Here is a 19915-nt window from a genome sequence, read left to right as displayed (position 1 = left end):
TAGAAATATTAAAGGAAATTAGGGAAGCAAACAAACTGGGCATCACAATAATAATGGGCGATTTCAATTACCCTGATATTGATTGGGTAAATGTAACATCAAGGCATGCTAGCGAGGTAAAATTCCTTAACGAAATCAAGGACTGCTTTATGGAGCAGCTGGTACAGGAGATGAGAGAAGGAAAAATTCTAGACCTAGTGCTTAGTGGAGCACATGATCTGTGCGGGAGGTAAAGGTGCTGGGGCCGCTTGATAACAGTGATCATAATATGATCAAATTTGAAGCTTTGAAGTAAGTATACATAGGAAATCCAATACGTTAGCATTTAACTTTAAAAAAGGAGACAATGATAAAATGAGAAGAACGGTGAAAAAAAAAGAGGAGTGGCTTCAAGAGTCAAAAGTTTACACTAGGCGTGTATGCTGTGCAAAAACATCATCCTGAAAGCCCAGGCCAAATATATTCTACGTATTAAAAGAGGAGGACGGAAGACCAAACGACGGTTAAAAAGTGAGGTGAAGGAAGCTATTAGAGCTAAAAGAAAATCCTTCAGAAAATGGAAGAAGGAACTGACTGAAAATAATAAGAAACAGCACAAGGAATGTCAAGTCAAATGCAAAGTGCTGATAAGGAAGGCAAAGAGGGACTTTGAAAAAAAGATTGTGTTGGAGGCAAAAACACAGTAAAATATTTTTTTTAAGTATATTAAATGCAGAAAGCCGGCAAAAGAATCGGTTGGACCGCTAGATGTCTGAGGGGGTAAAAGGGGCGATCAGGGAAGACAAAGCCATAGCGGAGAGATTAAATGAATTCTTTGCTTTGGTTTTCAATGAGGAAGATTTGGGAGAGATACCAGTGCCGAAATGGTATTCAAAGCAGACGAGTCTGAGAAACTGAATGAAATCTCTACAGACCTAGAGGATGTAATGGGGCAATTTGACAAATTGAAGAGTAGCAAATCTCCTGGACTGGATGGTATTCATCCCAGAGTACTGATAGAACTGAAAAATGAACTTGCGGAACTATTGTTAGTAATACGTAATTTATCCCTAAAATCGAGTGTGGTACCAGAAGATTGAAGGGTGGCCAATGTAACGCCGATTTTTAAAAAAGGTTCCAGGGGAAATCCAGGAAAGTATAGACCGGTGAGTCTTATGTCGGTACCAGGCAAAATGGTAGAGACTATTATAAAGAACAAAATTACAGAGCATATTCAAAAGCATGGATTAATGAGACAAAGCCAACAAGGATTTAGTGAAGGGAAATGTTGCCTCACCAATCTATTACATTTCATTGAAGGGGTGAACAAACAAGTGGATAAAGGTGAGCCAGTCAATATTGTGTATCTGCCCTTTCAAAAGGCATTAGACGAACAGGAAACCAAATTATAGCTATGTCATGCAAGGTTCCATGTTAGGAGTCACCGACCAAGAAAGGAATCTAGGTGTCGTCGTCGATGATACGTTGAAACGTTCTTCTCAGTGTGCTGCAGTGGCTAAGAAAGCAAATAGAATGTTAGGTATTATTAGGAAAGGAATGGAAAACAAAAATGAGGACGTTATAATGCCTTTGTATCGCTCCATGGTGTAACCGCAACTCGAATATTGTGTTCAATTCTGGTCACCGCATCTCAAAAAGGATATAGTGGAATTAGAAAAGGTGCAGAGAAAGGCGACGAAAATGATAAAGGGGATGGGACGACTTCCCTATGAAGAAAGGCTAAAACGTTTGAGGCACTTTAGCTTGGAGAAGAGATGGCTGAGGGGAGATATGATAGAGGTCTAAAAAATAGTGAGTGGAGTGGAATGTGTCTGTTTACGCATTGCAAAAATGCTAGAACTAGGCGGCATGCGATGAAGCTACAAAGTAGTAAACTTCCAACAAATCGGAGAAAATGTTTCTTCGCTCAATATGCAATTCAACTCTGGAATTCATTGCCAGAAAATGTGGTGAAGGCGGTTAGCTTAGCAGCGTTTTAAAAAGGTTTGGACGGCTTCCTAAAAGAAAAATCCACAGACCATTATTAAATTGGACCTGTGAAAAATATTTCTGGGATAAGAAACATAAAATGTTTTGTACTTTTTTGGGGATCTTGTCAGGTATTTGTGACCTGGATTGGCCACTGTTGGAAACGGGATGCTGGGCTTGATGGACCTTTGGTCTGTCCCAGTATGGCAATATTTATGTAGTCACATCTTACTTTGAGAGACTATAGTCAACTGTAATAAGGGAGGCAGCCTTCAATTGGTTTTGTTCTTTCCTCTTAGGCTGTACCTTTCAGGTCTTTTCTGATAAACAATTTTCTGCTATGAAAGATTTGCTAAATGAAGACCCAAAGGACTATGTTTTGAGTCCATTATTATTTAATGTCTTCTTTACCCTCTTTTGCCACCTTGTTACAAAGCTATGGAGTGGATTATCTATATGAAAAAGAATATGCCTGGCTTAGATACTGTGATCTGCCTCTGGTAGCCACAGCTGAAACTGAATATTTTGAAATCAGAGGTTGGCTGATATATATATTTGCATGAGCAATATCTCTGTTTTTTTCCATCTATTTTGGGAGTTAAGTTAGCAGCAAAGGATGCAGTTTCTATTCTTGGTGTTATGGGTGGATTATTGTAATTCCCTCCTTATGGAAATCACATATGTGAATCTGAAGTGATTACAGTTGCTGCAGAAATCCGCAGTAAAACTTTTACATTATGCTAAGAAGTTTGACCACATGACTCCAATGCTAATGGAAAAGCATTGGTATCTTATAACAGCAAGCAACAGATTTAAGATTCTACTATTTGACTTTTAAAGTCTATTGTATGGGACTTCTGGCAGGAGCCCTATCAGCCTTCATGGTGTTTAAAGTCATGGCAGGAACACCTGTTGGCTTTGCCATTTCCCTCAAAAATTAGACAGGAGGGAGTCACATGTTTACCTTTTTCCTACATGGCTCCAAAACTTTGGATTTCATTACCACAGAATCTCAGGATGAAAAACTCTCGCATAAGATTTCAAAAGGGTAACAAAACATGGCCTTTTAAGCAGTTTGTCAAGTGAGTGGGCTCTGGCTGGTTTTACCTGTTTTAATTTTGTTTTGTGCTTTCTGAAGTTATTCTATCGTTTTACAGTATTTTTTGTCCCCTTGAATGCAATTGTTCACTGCTCTGATGGCCACACTACTAAGAGTGGTATATGAAATAAGAAATAAAGGAGTAAAACATAAGAACAGTAATCTTACATATTTAGTGTACAGCGCTGCATACATATAGTAGCGCTATAGAAATTATTATTAGTAGTAGTAGTATTGATAACAAATATGTTAGTTCTGATTGCTTTCTCCACACAATGTTTAGAATAATCAAACATCCTCAAGTGCCAAAAAATAAAAGTAAGACCAAGAAAATACCGCAGAAAGATACAGGGTGCCACAGGCTTGGTTAAAAACAATTTCCAATCACAACATGTAAGTTTGCCATACAATATTTTATGAATTCTAAAAGGAAGCCGACATGATTCAAGTACCACGGTGAGTATTAGCAATAGATTTGAGAGACTGAAACCATATTCCAGGCATCCTGGTTTAGGAGTGAGGTTGATTACTATCATTGTGTGTGAAAAATTAACCCAACTAGAAACGCCCCAACAGTATACTTCATATCAGAAGCTGACCAATAAAATAAAAAATAAATGCAACGCTAGAAATATTACAGCACATTCTAGATGCAATTATAATTTAACCAGCAAAGTCAGAATTCGAATGGTACAAAATTCTTTTAAAATACATATCATTAAAGAACACAAATTTTTTTTTCTGAAAAATGTACAGACTCAAAAATTGGAACAAGGAAGTTAAAATAAATATTGGAATAAAAAATAGGTGCACTGATTTTTAAAGAAAAGAACTACCCAAAATGCAGAGGCCAAAACTAATTGTTAGCATTTTTGCACTAATCCACAGTCCAATTTCTGTGTCTTTGAAAATCATAGAGAAATGGATCCATTTTTGCATAATTATTCTTTACCTGTGAATACAGTTTTTAGACTCAAGATAAGCCATTCCAGCAGCAGCATCTAATGCAAATTTCACTAATTGTTTCGGTTTCAGATCATCCTTTTTCTTTCTTAAAAAGGAAAGGAAATCGCCACCTGGAGAAACAGACAGATGAACCATGAGACACAATAGCAGTGATACTCACTCTCTCCCACTAATAAAGTACCTGAAAAAAGACAGGTACAAATCAAGGTAAGGTATACACAAAAAATGGCACATGTGAGTTTATCTTGTTGGGCAGACTGGGTGGACCGTGCAGGTCTTTTTCTGCCGTTATCTACTATGTTACCTTGTTAAAGTCTTGACACCTATGCACATTTTTCACACTTTGCTGACTAAAAATACAAATCAAACACATTAAGGGCCCCTCTTAAGAAGCTACGGCAAAAGACGCCTGCATTGGTGTGTGTTTTTGATGGCCATCGAGGCCCCCTTTTACTGCAGCAGGTAAAAGGCAGGATTTTGTTTTTTTCAGGAAATGGCCGTGCAACAAGTGAAGCACTTGCCATGCGGCCATTTCAAGAGGGAGGGGGGGAACACTTACCGCCACCCACTGTGGTGGCGGAAAGGGCTCCCGTGCTAACCCGATGGTAACCGATTACTACCAGGTACACACTGGTGCTACAAAAATAATTTTAAAAAATTTCTTTTTTTTGACAAGCGAAACACAACAGATCACAAAATACAAAAACCACTAGAATGTGAGTGTGGCATAAGATACAAAGAAACAGTACATCGAAAAGCATGTCATACTTAATATCAGAGAATTGTTCCATCTTTGCTTCTCTTTTTTTTTTTTTGAGAGAAAAAAAAAAGAGCCCCCCCCCCCCCCTTTTCCCACCCCTCCCCCTAGGCTGATCCCATGTCTAACACTGAAGTATCAACCACCTTGGCCAACTGCAAGAATCTTTCTCAGCAGTGCCGCCAAAGGCTACTACATGGATAAGCGCGCCTTCAGGTTGGGTGAAAAGTCCCCCCTCCCATTCTGCCATCTGCGCCATAGTAGCATACCATTGAGTAAGGGGAGGGGAAGTCTTACCTACCCCAATGCCGTAAAATAATTTTCTTAGCCAGCACCAGGACCAGGAGGAATTTGCATTGATAATCTGAAAGCCCTTGGGCCACAAGATCAGTATCCAACCCTGTAAGCAAAACCCTACAGGACCACTCCTCCAGTAGGGCAATAACTCCCAACCAGAAGGTTTGAAGAGTAGGACATTCTAGAAAGTGATGCACTATGGTGCCCTTGCCTCCCAAGCACTTACCACACTCATCAGAGACCCATGACCTTGTCCTTCCTTCTGGTAAGATAAGCATTATGCAGGATTTTGATTTGAATTTCATGGAGCCCTACATTAGGCCAAAAGAAAACAGCAAGAGAGTTCCTGCACCATTACCTCGGTCCCCAAATGTGTACGCCACAGCCCCACTAAGTGTGAGAAAAAAGAGGAAGGTCACCACACCTTACCTAGTTGTTACCATGTAGAGAGACAGTTATGGTCAGCAGGCAACTGCAGGAAAACAGTATCCAGAGTAATAAAACGGGGCTAGTATTGATAAGGGCTTTTCAAAGAATGGATATAGTGAGGGAGTTGCCAGGTGATTTGACATGTAGAGAAAGTAGGGAACTGGCCCCCACCAGTAGCAGCCAATTACCCTACATACCGGCAGCCCCTCTGGTTCCACAATATGAAAGGGGACCTGCCTTGTCCTGCGGGGAAACCTGGATTGTTCTGTACTTCCAAAAAAGGAGACGGGCTAGTCGCTCCTCCCAATCGGGTATACCACCAGTCCTAGGCTAGTTTCAGCGGACGCAGAAATGGGGACAGTTTGATCTGAGACCCCCGGGAGTGAATTGCACTGAGAAGGGAGAGGCAGTGACCTCCCATATGTATGGGGGGGGGGGGGGGGGGGAATACAAAGTTTCCTGAGTGGAGCTCATGGATTCATTGAAGAGCCACTGCAACATTGTTGCAAATTAACTCTCCCCTCGCTTCTACCTCAAACAAGTTTATTATAACCAATTCTCTCACCTGACCTGTTCCCCAAATGAAGAGATCACCCCCTTATATGCTCATTCATCTTTATGAGTAAACCAGAGAGGCATCAACTGGAGAGGGTAAAGTACCTTAGGGAGAGGAGCCATTTTAACTAGAGCCACCAAGCCTAGGAACGAAATAGGTCAATCTTTCCATCGGTGACAGAGAGCGCAAACTGTCTCTGATTTCTCGCATACATTTTTCTTGTATATAAGATCAACATCTAGGTGTAAATAGACTCCTAGGTATTTCGGGGGGCCCCGAGACCAAGCCAGAGGAAAATTAGGCAACTGCTTGTACGAACAGTTAGTGGAGAGCACCATAGCTTCTGATTCTCAAAATTAATCTTTAGTCCAGAGAAGGTACCGAATTTCTGAATAAGGTCTTCTAAGAAAAGAATCCCCTGAGATGCCTGATCCAGGAAAATCAGCATATCATCTGCAAAGAGATTCATTTTGTACTCATGCATCCTGATCTGGATACCCCTTACTTCTGGAGATTGTCTGATTTTGCTAGCCAGGGGCTCAAGAGAGAGAACAAACATTGGGGATAAGGGGTAACCCTGTCTTGTACCCCATTCCAGTACGAATGCAGAAGTGAGGCCTCCATTAATCAATATTTGTGCTGTAGGCTTGCTATACAAGGCCCTCACACCAGTCAGGAACTCACTGAAGATATCAAACTGTGGCAGCACCCAAAAGAGATGGTCCCATAGTATTTTATCAAATGCTTTTTCCACATCTAAACTGGTGATAATGGCATCTCCGGGGAGGCCCCCACTGGCCTGCAAAGCACTCATGGCATGGATAATATTTGTAGAGGCATACCTTCCAGGAACAAAGCCCATTTGGTCCTTGTAGATCATAAAGGGTAGTACTTTCCCCAATCTAGTGGCTAGGATGCTAGCAAACAATTTGATATATTGATTTAATAGCTATATAGGGCGATATGAGTCTAGCCTCTCTGGGTGTTGCCCGGGCTTGGGCAGAACTATTATGGAGACATGAGTCAAAGAGCTTGTGGTTTGTCCAGGGGTACACAAAGCGTGACATAGGTCACTGAAAGGGCCAATCATCTGAGTCCCTAAATGTTTGTAGTATTCAGGACCCAGCCCATCCAGTCCGGGTGCCTTTGCTGGTTTGAGCCTCTTAAGAGCAGCTTGAATTTCAGTACCTTGACTAGGTGCATTTACACTTGCCAACTGTTCTGAGGTCAAGACCAGGAGCTGAAGCCCACGAAAGAATGCTTCACATTGTTTATATCACATTGACCAGAATCATACAAAGATTTGTAAAAGTCTACAAATGCCCTTTGAATCTTCAACTCCCCAACAAGTGCCTGCCCCGTCTGGGATTTGATATGGGTGATCATGTGCCTAGCAGGACTATTCCTAACCAAAGTGGGCAGCAACCTGCCCTCCTTATTTTCACACTGATGGAGCTTGTGCTAATATAACTGAATGTCCCTCGGGGCCCTTTGGTTCAAGATCTTGTTGACCCATCCTTCAGTTCCCTGTAATTGTCCCGAGCACACACATCACCACGTGTGGCCACAGCCCTGGCAGTCTGAAGTCGCTGAAGCAGGGCGAGGAGCTCCCCATCTCGTTTCCTACGGGTATGTATAGTGTATTCTATAATCTTCTCCCTTACCTGCCTCCCAATACATAACAGGGTCCACATCTCTGTGGTCATTGTCACTAAGAAAATGCCTTAATTCCTCTACTAAGAAGGTCCGGAATTCAGAGTCCAAGTACAACGTGGGATTCATTCGTCACCCAGCAGAGACCCTCCCCTGTGACAGTCCCAGATCAACCCAAACTATGCTATGATCCAATACAACTCCTGCTTCAATTTTAGCTATGTGGGCTACTGAAAAAAAGAGGTGGAGAGAGTAAGATATAATTCAGCCTAACCTGGACCTTGTAAACATGGGAATAAAATGTATATAATTGCAGGAATCTGGGCAAAGCACCCACCAAATGTCCACCAAGCCCAATTTGTGCTGAAGAAGCGAAGATACTTACCTGTAGCAGGTATTCTCCGAGGACAGCAGGCTGATTGTTCTCATATGTGGGTCGGCGTCCACGGCATGGCAGCCCAGGAACGGAGATTTTTCCAGTAAAAATCCACAAAGCTTTGCGACAGCCTCCAGAGCGCGGAATGGACACAATGCACATTCGCGGCCATCTTCCCGCCCGCGCGCGTCCATTCCCGCCTCAGTTATATCAAAAGCAAATAAAGAATAAAAACAACAACTCCAACGGGGAGGTGGGCGGGTTGGTGAGAACAATCAGCCTGCTGTCCTCAGAGAATACCTGCTACAGGTAAGTATCTTCGCTTTCTCCGAGGACAAGCAGGCTGCTTGTTCTCACATGTGGGGTATCCCTAGCCCCCAGGCTCACTCAAAATAATGAACAATGGTCAATTGGGCCTCGCAACGGCGAGGACATAACAAAGATTGACCTACGAAGAAACATCTGAGTGCAGCCTGGAACAGAATAAAAATGGGCCTAGGGGGGTGGAGTTGGATTCTAAACCCTGAACAGATTCTGCAGCACCGACTGCCCAAACCGACTGTCGCATTGGGAATCCTGCTGAAGGCAGTAATGAGTGTGGATTGATGACCATGTTGCAGCTTTGCAAATCTCTTCTATAGTGTCTGACTTCAAGTGGGCCACTGACGCTGCCATGGCTCTAACACTATGAGCCGTGACATGACCTTCAAGAGTCAGCCCAGCCTGGGCGTAAGTGAAGGAAATGCAATCTGCTAGCCAATTGGAAATGGTGCATTTCCCGACAGCAACTCCCCTTCTGGGATCGAAAATAAAAACATTTGGGCGGACTGTCCGAAGGGGCTTGTCCGTTCCAGATAGAAGGCCAATGCTCTCTTGCAGTCCAATGTATGCGAACTGACGTTCAGCAGGGCAGGTATGAGGACAGGGAAAGAAAGTTGGCAAGACAATTGACTGGTTCAGATGGAACTCCGACACCACCTTCGGCAAGAACTTAGGGTGCATACGGAGGACTACTCTGTTATGATGAAATTTAGTATAGAGAGCATGGGCTACCGAGGCTTAAAGCTCACTGACTCTACGAGTCGAACAAACAGCCACCAAGATAATGACCTTCCAAGTCAAATACTTCAGATGGCAGGAATTCAGTGGCTCAAAAGGAGGACGACGTTGAGATCCCATGACACTGGTTTGACAGGAGGCTTTGACAAAAGCAAACCTCTCATGAACCGAACTACCAAAGGCTGTCCAGAGATAGGCTTACCCTCTACACGATAATGGTAAGCACTAATTGCACTAAGATGAACTCTTACAGAATTAGTCTTGAGACCAGACTCTGACAAGTTGTGAGAATCAGAGAAGCCACAGAGCCCAGAATGCAGGGGGGAAGAGAGAAAAGCCAGAGTGGAAAAACTACAGATCCCAGAATGCATTGCGGGAGGGGAGGAGGCAGGAGCGTAGAGAACACAGATTTCAGACTGCCTGGAAGAATAGGAGAGAGGAGGACAAACGAGTACCTGAGCTGCAGGAGAGGAAAGGAGAGGGGGCTGATTGGGAGATGGAATCAGCTGAGGAGAGGGTGGAACACCTGAGGGAGGGGGTGGAGAATGAGGGGATGGAATGGGAGGAGTTGGAGCAGGTAGGAGGAGAAGGGGTGGAAGAGGAAATGGAGGTGGGAGAGGAAGTGGCTGGAGAAGAAGAGTGACTTCTAGAGGAGCCCAAAAGTATCAAGAAAAGAATAATAGTGAGGAGAGATCCGGCGGGTGGATGTCAAGAGGTAAAGTGTTGACAAATGAGGGTGGTGGATCTTTAAAGCCTAGCTAAGCTGAACTGTTTGAGGCCTTGCTGAAGAGGGCGGTGTTTGAAAGCGGGGCTAGCTGAACTTTGGAGAGAAAGCCTGGCTAAGCTGTGCTGGGGAAAAAAACCTAGCTAAGCTGAACGGTTTTGGAGGCCTTGCTGAAGAGGGCATTGTTGGAAAGCCTGGCTAGACGAACTGTATTTGAAGCCTGGCTAGCAGAACTATGTTTAAAGTCTGACTAGCTGAACTTTGTTGGAAGGCCGGGCTAGCCGAACTGTGTTTGAAGCCTGGCTAGCAGAACTGTGTTTAAAGTCTGACTAGCTGAACTTTGTGGGAAGGCCGGGCTAGCCAAACTGTGTTTGAAGCCTGGCTAGCAGAACTGTGTTTAAAGTCTGACTAGCTGAACTTTGTTTAAAAGACTGGCAAGCTGAACTGTGTTGCACCGCCTTGCTAGCGGAACTGTGTGGCAGTGAGAGCGAACTGCACGGACGAGTGTGGAGTCGGAAGCGGACAGCACGGATAAGTGAGAGAGCCAATTACGCGGATGGGAGGAGCAGCTGACAAAGTGTAGAAGGTATTCAAGCAGGGTCTGTGTAGGACAAGAGCAAGGATCTAGGGCCTTGCTGTCACACCAGACAGCAAACCTCTTCCATTTAAAAGAGTAACACCTCTTCGTGGAATCTTTCCTGGAAGCAAGCAAGACTAGGTAGACACCCACAGAAAGACCTAAGGAGGCGAAGTCTATGCTCTCAACATTCAGGCCCTGAGAGGTTGGGATGCAGATGCGCCCCTTTGTTCTGAGTGATGAGGGTTGGAAAACACTCCAATCTCCACAGTTCTTCGGAGGACAACTCCAGAAGAAGAGGGAACCAAATCTGATGCGGCCAAAAGGGCGCAATCAGAATCATGGTTCCGCGGTCTTGCTTGAGTTTCAGCTGGAGGATATGCATACAAAAGAAGGCCCTTCCCCCAATAAAGGAGAAAGGCATCTGACGCTAGTCTGTCGTGGGCCTGAAGTCTGGAACAGAACTGAGGGACCTTGTGATTGATCTGAGTGGCAAAATGATCCACTGAGGGGGTGCCCCACTTCCGGAAGATCTTGCGCAGAACAACCCGAGTTGAGCGACCACTCGTGAGGTTGCATAATCCTGCTCAACCTGTTGGCCAGACTGTTGCTTACGCCTGCCAGATACGTGGCTTGGAGAAACATGCTGTGACGGCGAGCCCAAAGCCACATCTGGACAGCTTCCCGACACAGGGGGCGAGATCCGGTGCACCCCTGCTTGTTGATGTAGTACATGGCAACCTGGTTGTCTGTCTGAATTTGAATACTTTGATTGGACAGCCGATCTCTGAAAGCCTTTAGAGCGTTCCAGATCGCTCGCAACTCCAGGAGATTGATCTGAAGACCTGATTCTTGGAGGGACCAAGCTCCCTGAGTGTGGAGTCCATCTACATGTGCTCCCCACCCCAAGAGAGATGCATCCGTGGTCAGCACTTTTTGAGGCTGAGGAATTTGGAAGGGACGTCCCAAGGTCAAATTGGATCGAATTGTTCACCACTGAAGGGAATCGTGAAAATCGGTGGACAGCTGGATCACATCCTCTAGATGCCCTGCAGCTTGATACCACTGGGAAGCTAGGTCCATTGAGCAGATCTCATGTGAAGGTGTGCCATGGGCGTCACATGAACTGTGGAGGCCATATGGCCTAGAAGTCTCACTATCTGCCGAACTGTGATCTGCCGAGATGCTCTGGCCATGGAAACGAGAGACAGAAGGTTGTCTGCCCTCATCTCGGGAAGATAGGCCCGAGCTGTATGAGTCCAGCAGAGCTCCTATGAATTCAAGTTGTTGAACTGGAAGAAGGTGGGACTTTGAGTAATTGATGACAAACCCTAGTAGCTCCAAGAGTCAAATAGTCATCTGAATGGACTGTAGAGCTCCTGTCTCTGAGGTGTTCTTCACCAGCCAATCGTCGAGATAAGGGAACACATGTACTCCCAGTCTGCGTAGCGATGCTGCAACTACTGCTAGGCATTTTGTAAAAACCCTGGGCACAGACGCGAGACCAAAGGATAGCACACAATACTGGAAGTGCTTTGTTCCCAGATGGAATCGAAGATACTTCCTGTGAGCTGGATGTATCGAATGTGAGTGTAAGCATCCTTTAAGTCCAGAGAGCATAGCCAATCGTTTTTCTGAATCATGGAAAGAAGGGTGCTCAGGGAAACCATCCTGAACTTTTCTCAGCCCAGATATTTGTTCAGGGCCCTTAGGTCTAGGATGGGATGCATCCCCCCTGTTTTCTTTTGCACAAGCAAGTACCTGGAATAGAATCCCAGCCCTTCTTGCCCTGGTGGAACGGGCTCGACCGCATTGGCGCTCAGAAGGGCGGAGAGTTCCTCAGCAAGTACTTGCCTGTGCTGGAAGCTGAAGGACTGAGTTCCCGGTGGACAATTTGGAGGTCTGGCGATCAAATTGAGGGAGTACCCTAACCGGACTATTTGAAGAACCCACCGGTCAGAGGTTATGAGAGGCCACCTTTGGTGAAAAAATTTCAACCTCCCCCCGACCGGCAGATTGTCCGGCACAGGTACTTTTATGGCGGCTATGCTCAGCTGGAGCCAGTCAAAAGCCCATCCCTTGCTTTTGCTGAGGAGCTGCAGGGGCCTGTCTGGGCGCACGCTGTTGATACGAACGAGCACGCTGGGGCTGAGCCTGGGAAGGCTGTCGGGAAGGTGGATTGTACCTACGCTTACTGTAAGCATAGGAAGCATTCCTCCTTCCCCTGAAAAAACGTCTACCTGTTGAGGTAGATGCTAATGGCGCCCGGTAGGAGAGTTTGTCGAGGGCTGTTTCCCGCTGGTGGAGCTGCTCTACCACCTGCTCGACCTTCTCACCAAAAATATTATCCCCCTGGATAGGAATATCCACAAGCCGCTGTTGGTTCGATTGTCCAGGTCAGAGGCATGCAGCCACGAGAGTCTACGCATCACTATACCTTGAGCAGCGGATCTGGATGCAACATCAAAAGTGTCATAAGCACCCCTGGACAGGAATTTACAACACGCCTTCAGCTGCCTGACCACCTCCTGAAAAGGCCTGGCATGCTCTGGAGGGAGCTTGTCCATCAAGTCTGCCAGTTGCTTTACATTGTTCCACATGTGGATGCTAGTGTAGAGCTGGTAAGACTGAATTTTGGACACGAGCATAGAGGACTGATAGGCCTTCCTCCGAAAAGAGTCTAAAGTCCTAGCTCCTTGCCACGGGGGCGCCGAGGCGAAATCTCTAGTACTCCTGGCTCTCTTGAGAGCGGAATCCACAACCACAGAGTTGAGAGGTAACCGCGACTTCATCAACTCAGGTTCTCCGTGGATTCGATACTGGGACTCCGCTTTCTTGGGAATGGTGGGATTAGTTAAGGTTTCATCCAGTTCCTCAGCAATGTTTCCTTAAGGACATTATGCAGAGGGACAGTGGATGACTCCTTAGGTGGTGAAGGATAGTCAAGGACCTCGAGCATCTCAGTCCTGGGCTCATCCTCAGTTAACACAGGGAAGGGAATGCCCACAGACATTTCCCGGACAAATGACGAGAAGGAGAGACTCTGGCGGAGAAAGCTTCCTCTCAGGTGAAGGAGTGGGATCAGAAGGAAGAGACCACAAGACTCCTCGGAAGAGAAATATCTGGGATCTTCCCCTTCATCCCGGGAGGCATCCTCCTCGGTATCAGACAATCGATGGCGATGCCGAGAAGTCGACTCCCATGCCGGCGGTGATGAAGCTCCCTCCAACGATATCGACGGGAAGTCGACCTGGGTGGCAGCCGATGCCGCAAACGGTACCGGCGTCAGGGACCTCACCACAGGCATGGAGCCAGCTGCCGCTTCCATTGACGGTACCGAGGGCGCAAGCACCCCCGATACCGAGGCAGACTGAAGCAGCAGTCCTTCCAGAAGGCCTGGAAGAATGGCTCGGGTGCTCTCCTCCAGAGTCGCTGTCGAGGAAGGCTGTGGGGCCGGTACATAAGTTGATGTCAAAATCTGTGGAGGCCTGGGAGGCGGTACCGGGCTGTCTGAAGATCGACGCATCAACACCTCTTGTATGGAGGGTGAGTGCTCCTCCCGGCGTCGATGCTTTCCGGGTCCAAATCCCAGAGCTCCCGGTACCATGCCTCAAAGGAGACCAGTGCCGATGCTTCTTTGCCTTCGCTCGAAGCACGTCTCCAGTACTCCTCGGTACTGACGAGGAGGACGTGGAATTCACACGCCTCCTCGGAGTTGGGTCCGACAGTGGTCGGTCTCGGTGGGCCTGCACAGCAGGAGCCTTTGAGACAGGTGAAGACCCACTCGACAGCTCGCTACTCCCAGCTAGTGGTGATGTCTGGACAGCTATTACCTGCGCTCCCGATGTCGATGCCATTCCTGGTGCCGATACCGATGTCGAGGAATCAGTCGGAGCTCCGAAAAGACGGTCCCGAAGAGCTCTTCTCGATGCCTGTGTCCGTGTTTTCAAACTCAGACACAACTTGCAAGCGTCTAAGCGATGGTCGGGCCCAAGGTACTGGATGCACCAGGAGTGCGGGTCAGTGCCCGAGATCGACCGCTGGCACCAAGCACACTTCTTGAAACCGCTGGGAGGCTTCAATGATATCATCAGAAAAATCGTGGCGACAAAATCAAAAGGTTCGATTGTGCCGACCGAGGGCACAAAAAGGAGTACCGCGTACGTGCAGCCCAAGAAGGCCACAACGGAAGCGAAAGGAAACTTAACAGGGGGAAAAACTAACATAAAAGAGGAGGCAAGAACGGACGCGCGCGGGTGGGAAGATGGCTGCGCATGCGCGGTGCGTCCGTCCCACGCTCTGGAGGCGGTCACAAAGCACTGTGGATTTTTACTGGAAAAATCTCCTTTCCTGGGCCGCCGTGGACGCCGACCCACATGTGAGAACAAGCAGCCTGATTGTCCTCAGAGAAAAGCCTATTCCCATGCCCTCCATTCTTATAGGCCGCTTCTTCCGAGGTTTGCAGTCAGTAAACGGGTCTGCTGCAATATTAAAGTCACCTCCAACCATTAACTGATAGTCTCGTAGTGGTACCAGTGCAGCCAGAAGTGCAGAGAAACATCTATGAGAGTACACATTAGGGGCATAAAAAGTAAACAGGGCTACTCTGCATCCCTGAAGAATTCCCACCCAAATCACAAACCTTCCCTCTGGATCCTGTCCAATCTTATGGCGCATGCTGTCTAGTGACTTATGAATGAGTACAGCCATCCCTCATTGTCTTATCAAAAGAAGCAAAGGCAAGTTCCCCAACCCAGGTCTGTTTCAACTTGGCATGCTCTGATGGGGAAAGATGGGTCTCCTGAATCAGGAGAATGTCCACTTTCATACGCTTACTATAACTCAGAATGTTTGTTCGTTTTATTGGTAAGTAAATTTCGTCCACATTGAGAGTGGTCACTCACAAGCTACCCATCCCACCACAGAAACACACTATATTTGAAAGACCAAAAGTCTGTGAAACCCCCTGGTGGCAGCGACCCAGTTAGGCCACCCCGGCGGGGTAAAGTACATAATTTCAGCTGCATATATACCAATATCAACCCAGTCCCAGGCATGGGATACATCAACCTCTTAATCCAACCTACCCCCCCAGATAGCAACTTCCAACTGCCACCCAAATCCACTCTCCCCCAATTGACTCATCCCCCTTCATATACACCTCCACCTCTACACCCCTCCCCCTCCCAGTTTACCCATACTCCAAACAGTCAACATAATCCCCAGCACCCATACTGCCATCCTCCAAAATTCAACCATGCCCCCACACATATCGCCCTTAATCCCCCACATCCCCAAATGTATATCAAAAACAAAGCACTCGCCTCCCCTCTCCCCCTCCTCTAGTGTAAATGCACCATGGAACAGCCACACCAAAGCAACAAACATTTCAAAAAATAACAGTCTCAATCATGGTGAGAGACTCTCTGTGCCGGAGGTCCACCCCAAACGAGGCTGAAAAGCCCCACGCTGGTGGGCCACGGGAATAGGTCCACCTAGAGGTGTTTAGGGGCAAGGATCGACCCACCACCTTCTGCAAATGTAGAAATACTGGTAGGATCCCCGGCTCAGTAAAGAATAACCCCTTCCTCAACAGTAAACTCAGCATCCTGAACAGTCAGTTCAATTGGCGAAGTTGCCACATTGTGAGCTCAGGACCACTCTGACCCTATACATTACAAGCTGCACATCAATAGTTAGGTTGATCTATATGAAGGTCTCCTCTAGCAAACCAGAGCGAATCTCCTGATGCAGTGTAGACCTAGACTAAATAAAGAAAAAATCATCAGGTACAGTAGGATCTTCTCCAAGAAGGCCTTTTAAGTCCTCTGCTTTAGTCAGAGAGATTGTGCAGTTGTCATGCGTGATCCTCACTCGAGCAGGATATTGGAAAGGGAAATAGAACTTGATATACCGCCTTTCTGAGGTTTTTGCAACTACATTCAAAGCGGTTTACATATATTCAGGTACTTATTTTGTACCAGGGGCAATGGAGGGTTAAGTGACTTGCCCAGAGTCACAAAGAGCTGCAGTGGGAATCGAACTCAGATCCCTAGGATCAAAATCCACTGCACTAACCACTATGCTACTCCTCCGCTCGAAAAGCAAATTTAATGCCTCTTGCAAATAGCTGAGAGTAACAAGACGTCAGCTGCCGTCTCTGTTCCATGACTCTAACAGAGAAACCTTGAAACAGCAGCAAGTGGGAACCTTTATACTCCACAGAATGCTGTTTCTTGTATAGTCCAGCAGCTTAGCTTTAACTGCATAGTTCAGGTAGCGTGCAATGACCAGACGCAGTCTCCCGTTGTCTTCCCTGCACACACCAATTCAGGGCCGCTGAGGGGGGGGGGGGCAGCGAAGGGGGCTTTCTCCCTCTCCTGCTCCCAGTGGCTACCAACGGTGGGGTAGTGGGGTCAGTCCGCCCCTGCATTTAAAAATAAATCTCTGAATCGGCAGTGCAGCGCCAGCATGCAGCACCTCGAGTCTGGATGAAAGAAACAGATCGCTTCGGGACTTCCCTCACTGTGTTCCACCCTTGCAGAAATAGGAACTTACAACAGAGGAGGAAGGGACACAGTGAGGGAAGGCCCAAGGCAATCTGTTCCTTCACCCAGACGCGAGGTGCTGTATGCTGGCGCTGCGCTGCCGATTCAGAGATTTTTTTTTAAAATGCAGGGGGCTGGGTGGCAGACAGAAGGGGGCTGTCGAGAGAGCTAAGAGTAGGCAGGTGGAGACTGGGTGGGTGGGGGCTCAGATGGGAGAAGGGGGCTGGAACTGGGGTCTGAGAAGAGGAAGGAGGGAGAATAGGGCCATGCTGAAATCTGCCTAGTTTTCATCATTTCTTTTCCCTTGACCTCTCCTCCATGGACACCATTTCCTCCCATCACTCTTCCCTTCCCTTTCCCTCCACGAGCACCATCTCCTCCCTTCTTTATTCCCTTCCTCTCCAGGGGCACAGTTTCCTCTCTTCTCCCCTCCCCTCCATGGGCACCATCTCTCCTTTCCTCTTCTCTCCTCTCCCCTCTCTCATTGGGCACAATCTTCTCTCTTCTTTCTTCCAGTCTGCTCCCCTCCCCTCATGGACACCACCCCTTTCCTCCCTCCTCTAAGGGCACCATCTCCTTCCCTTACCCTCCCCAGCATGGGCACAATCTTCCTTGTTTCTTTATCCTATCTCCTATTTTAGATCCTGGAATCTTTGCCTAGCCGCATCTTCCCTCCCCTTTGCCTGCACTTTGGCATCTTGCACTTTCCTCCTCCCCACCAGCCACCCCATAGTTTTACAGTTTTCTCTCATGGGTCCCAGCATCTTTCTCTGCCTCTCCTCTCCCCCTGCACTCAGGCATCTGACTCTCCCCAGCCCTCTCTGTTTGCCTTTACTGTCACTTGTCTCAAACTGCCTCTGTGCAGGGTTGCCAGGTGGAAAATTTTTTTCCCACCCAATCCCGCACAAGAAACAGCCCAAAACCCGCCCAAACACAAACCCCGCCCCTGACACCCCCACCCCCGTGTCATCACCCCCGCCGTCATCAACCCCACCCCCGCCGTCACCGGCCCCGCCTCCCCCGTCACCGGCCCCGCCTCCTCCGTCACCGGCCCCGCCTCCCCGTCACCGGCCCCGCCTCCCACGTCATCGGCCCCGCCCAAAACGTCACTAACCCCGCCCCCCGCGGCCGAAAAAAACCCCGCCCTGAAGCCCAAAAACCAGCCCAAAAAACCGCAACCCGCCGCGGGCAAAAATTTCCCGCGGCGGGTCGCGGAAAACTGCCCAATTGGGCGGTAAAACCGCCCACCTGGCAACACTGCCTCTGTGGCGTCCTGCCAACAGGAAACAGGAAGTTGTCAGAGGAGGAGGAAGCTACAGAGGGAGGGCTCCCTGCTCAAAAGAAGCAACTTGCCTCTAGTGCTGCACATCTCCTTGGTGCTGCAGACAGTAAAGGCAAGCTGGAAGGGGGAGGGAGAGATACCTGAGCTGTGCATACGAAAGGAGACCGAGTGGCAGTGGAACGGAAGCGGGAGAGAAGGAGAAAGCTGAAAGAAAAGGACAATGGGAGAGACAGGGAGAGATACAGGTAGCAGGGCATGGAGCAGGGAGTGTAATGCAATTAACGTGTTAAAATTATTAATGTGCGTTACAATTTTAACATGTTAATCTCATTAAAAACATGTACAGCCCTAATTATAATGAATAAGGCATACAGAATTTCTTTCTGCTTTAAAACCCCATCCAGGGGCCTTTTGCATTAGCATACAAAGCAGATATTAATTAGAAACAAAAACCTTAGGGCCCTGTTTACAAAGGAGTGCTAAGGGTGCGCTAGCGTTTTTAGCATGCGCTAATGATTAGCAGATGCTAAACGCTAAGTCACTCATAGAAACATATGGGTGACTCTAGCATTTAGTGCGCGCTAAAATCGCTAGCGTACCTTAGTAAACAGGGTCCTTAATATTTTAATTACTTGAATTTAAAACTATTACTTAAAATTACTTAAATTCAAACCAGTTTTTAAAAGACATTGCTTTGCTGGGGAAAATATGTCTTATAAGAAAACAAAACAGGATATCACATCAATTATAATACTTTTCTAAAGATATGAAATTGAAATACTGCAAGTATTATTGTTGAAACTTAAGAAAAAAAGTCAGCGATACCTTCAGTTTAACCATGGTGCAGAGAAAATTTTATTCTATATTTTTTCTGTCATGCTACATTTAACTCTTTGCCTTGCTGAACACTAATGAGTTTTGTTAAAGCGAAGAAAAATATGTTTTTCCATTATTAGACACTGTTTCAGAAATTTCATTTACATGGAATGCAGAGGCTAATTCAAAAAATGAAAATGTGAAAATTTCATGCTAAGTACTTATCACTGGTATGCAGTGATGTTTTTGACAGAAAGTCAATTTCAGGCCTAAATTAAATAATCCCTTTATAGCTATTCTGAGCTGCTTTAACTACTCACGTTAATCTACATTGTGTCTGTTTCCATTGCAAATTCATAAGGAAGCCGATACCTGTCTAGTTTAGCAATATGATTTTTCCCCTAAGAATTTTATTATCATATGCTGCATAAGCAGCACATTCTGGATATTGTAGTATACTATCAGGCTTATTTTTGAAAGTAAAGGGCGCCCATCTTTCAACACAAATCGGAAGATGGGCGTACTTCTCACAGGGTCGCCCAAATTGGCACAGCCGATTTTGGGCGTCCTCAAATTCTTTCCATCGCAGGGACGACCAAAGTTCACGAGGGCGTGTCGGAAGCATAGCGAAGGCGGGACTGGGGCGTGCTTACCACATGGGTGTCCTCGGTCGATAATGGAAAAAAGAAGGGTGTCCCTGATGAACATTTGGACGACTTTACTTGGTCCTTTTTTTTTTACGACCAATCCACAAACATGTGACCTAAATGACCAGATGACCACCGGAGGGAATTGGGGATGACTTCCC

At 46.7% G+C, this 19915-nt stretch overlaps 1 protein-coding gene across 3 annotated transcripts in view; it reads right to left on the bottom strand.

Annotated features, from left to right (window-relative positions):
* FER (FER tyrosine kinase) overlaps window positions 1-19915 on the bottom strand; it is a 370578-nt gene that overhangs the window by 57268 nt on the left and 293395 nt on the right. For all 3 annotated transcript variants that reach the window (XM_030193456.1, XM_030193455.1, XM_030193454.1), the window contains exon 16: window positions 4020-4143. In XM_030193456.1, coding sequence (XP_030049316.1) covers window positions 4020-4143 — 124 coding nt within the window. The remainder of the gene's footprint in view (window positions 1-4019; window positions 4144-19915) is intronic.

This window comes from Microcaecilia unicolor, chromosome 2, assembly GCF_901765095.1.
Source record: "Microcaecilia unicolor chromosome 2, aMicUni1.1, whole genome shotgun sequence".
In the NCBI taxonomy this organism is placed as follows: domain Eukaryota; kingdom Metazoa; phylum Chordata; class Amphibia; order Gymnophiona; family Siphonopidae; genus Microcaecilia; species Microcaecilia unicolor.
The sequence above is the reverse complement of the archived record's forward strand: the minus strand, read 5'-3'. Positions and strand labels throughout refer to the sequence as shown.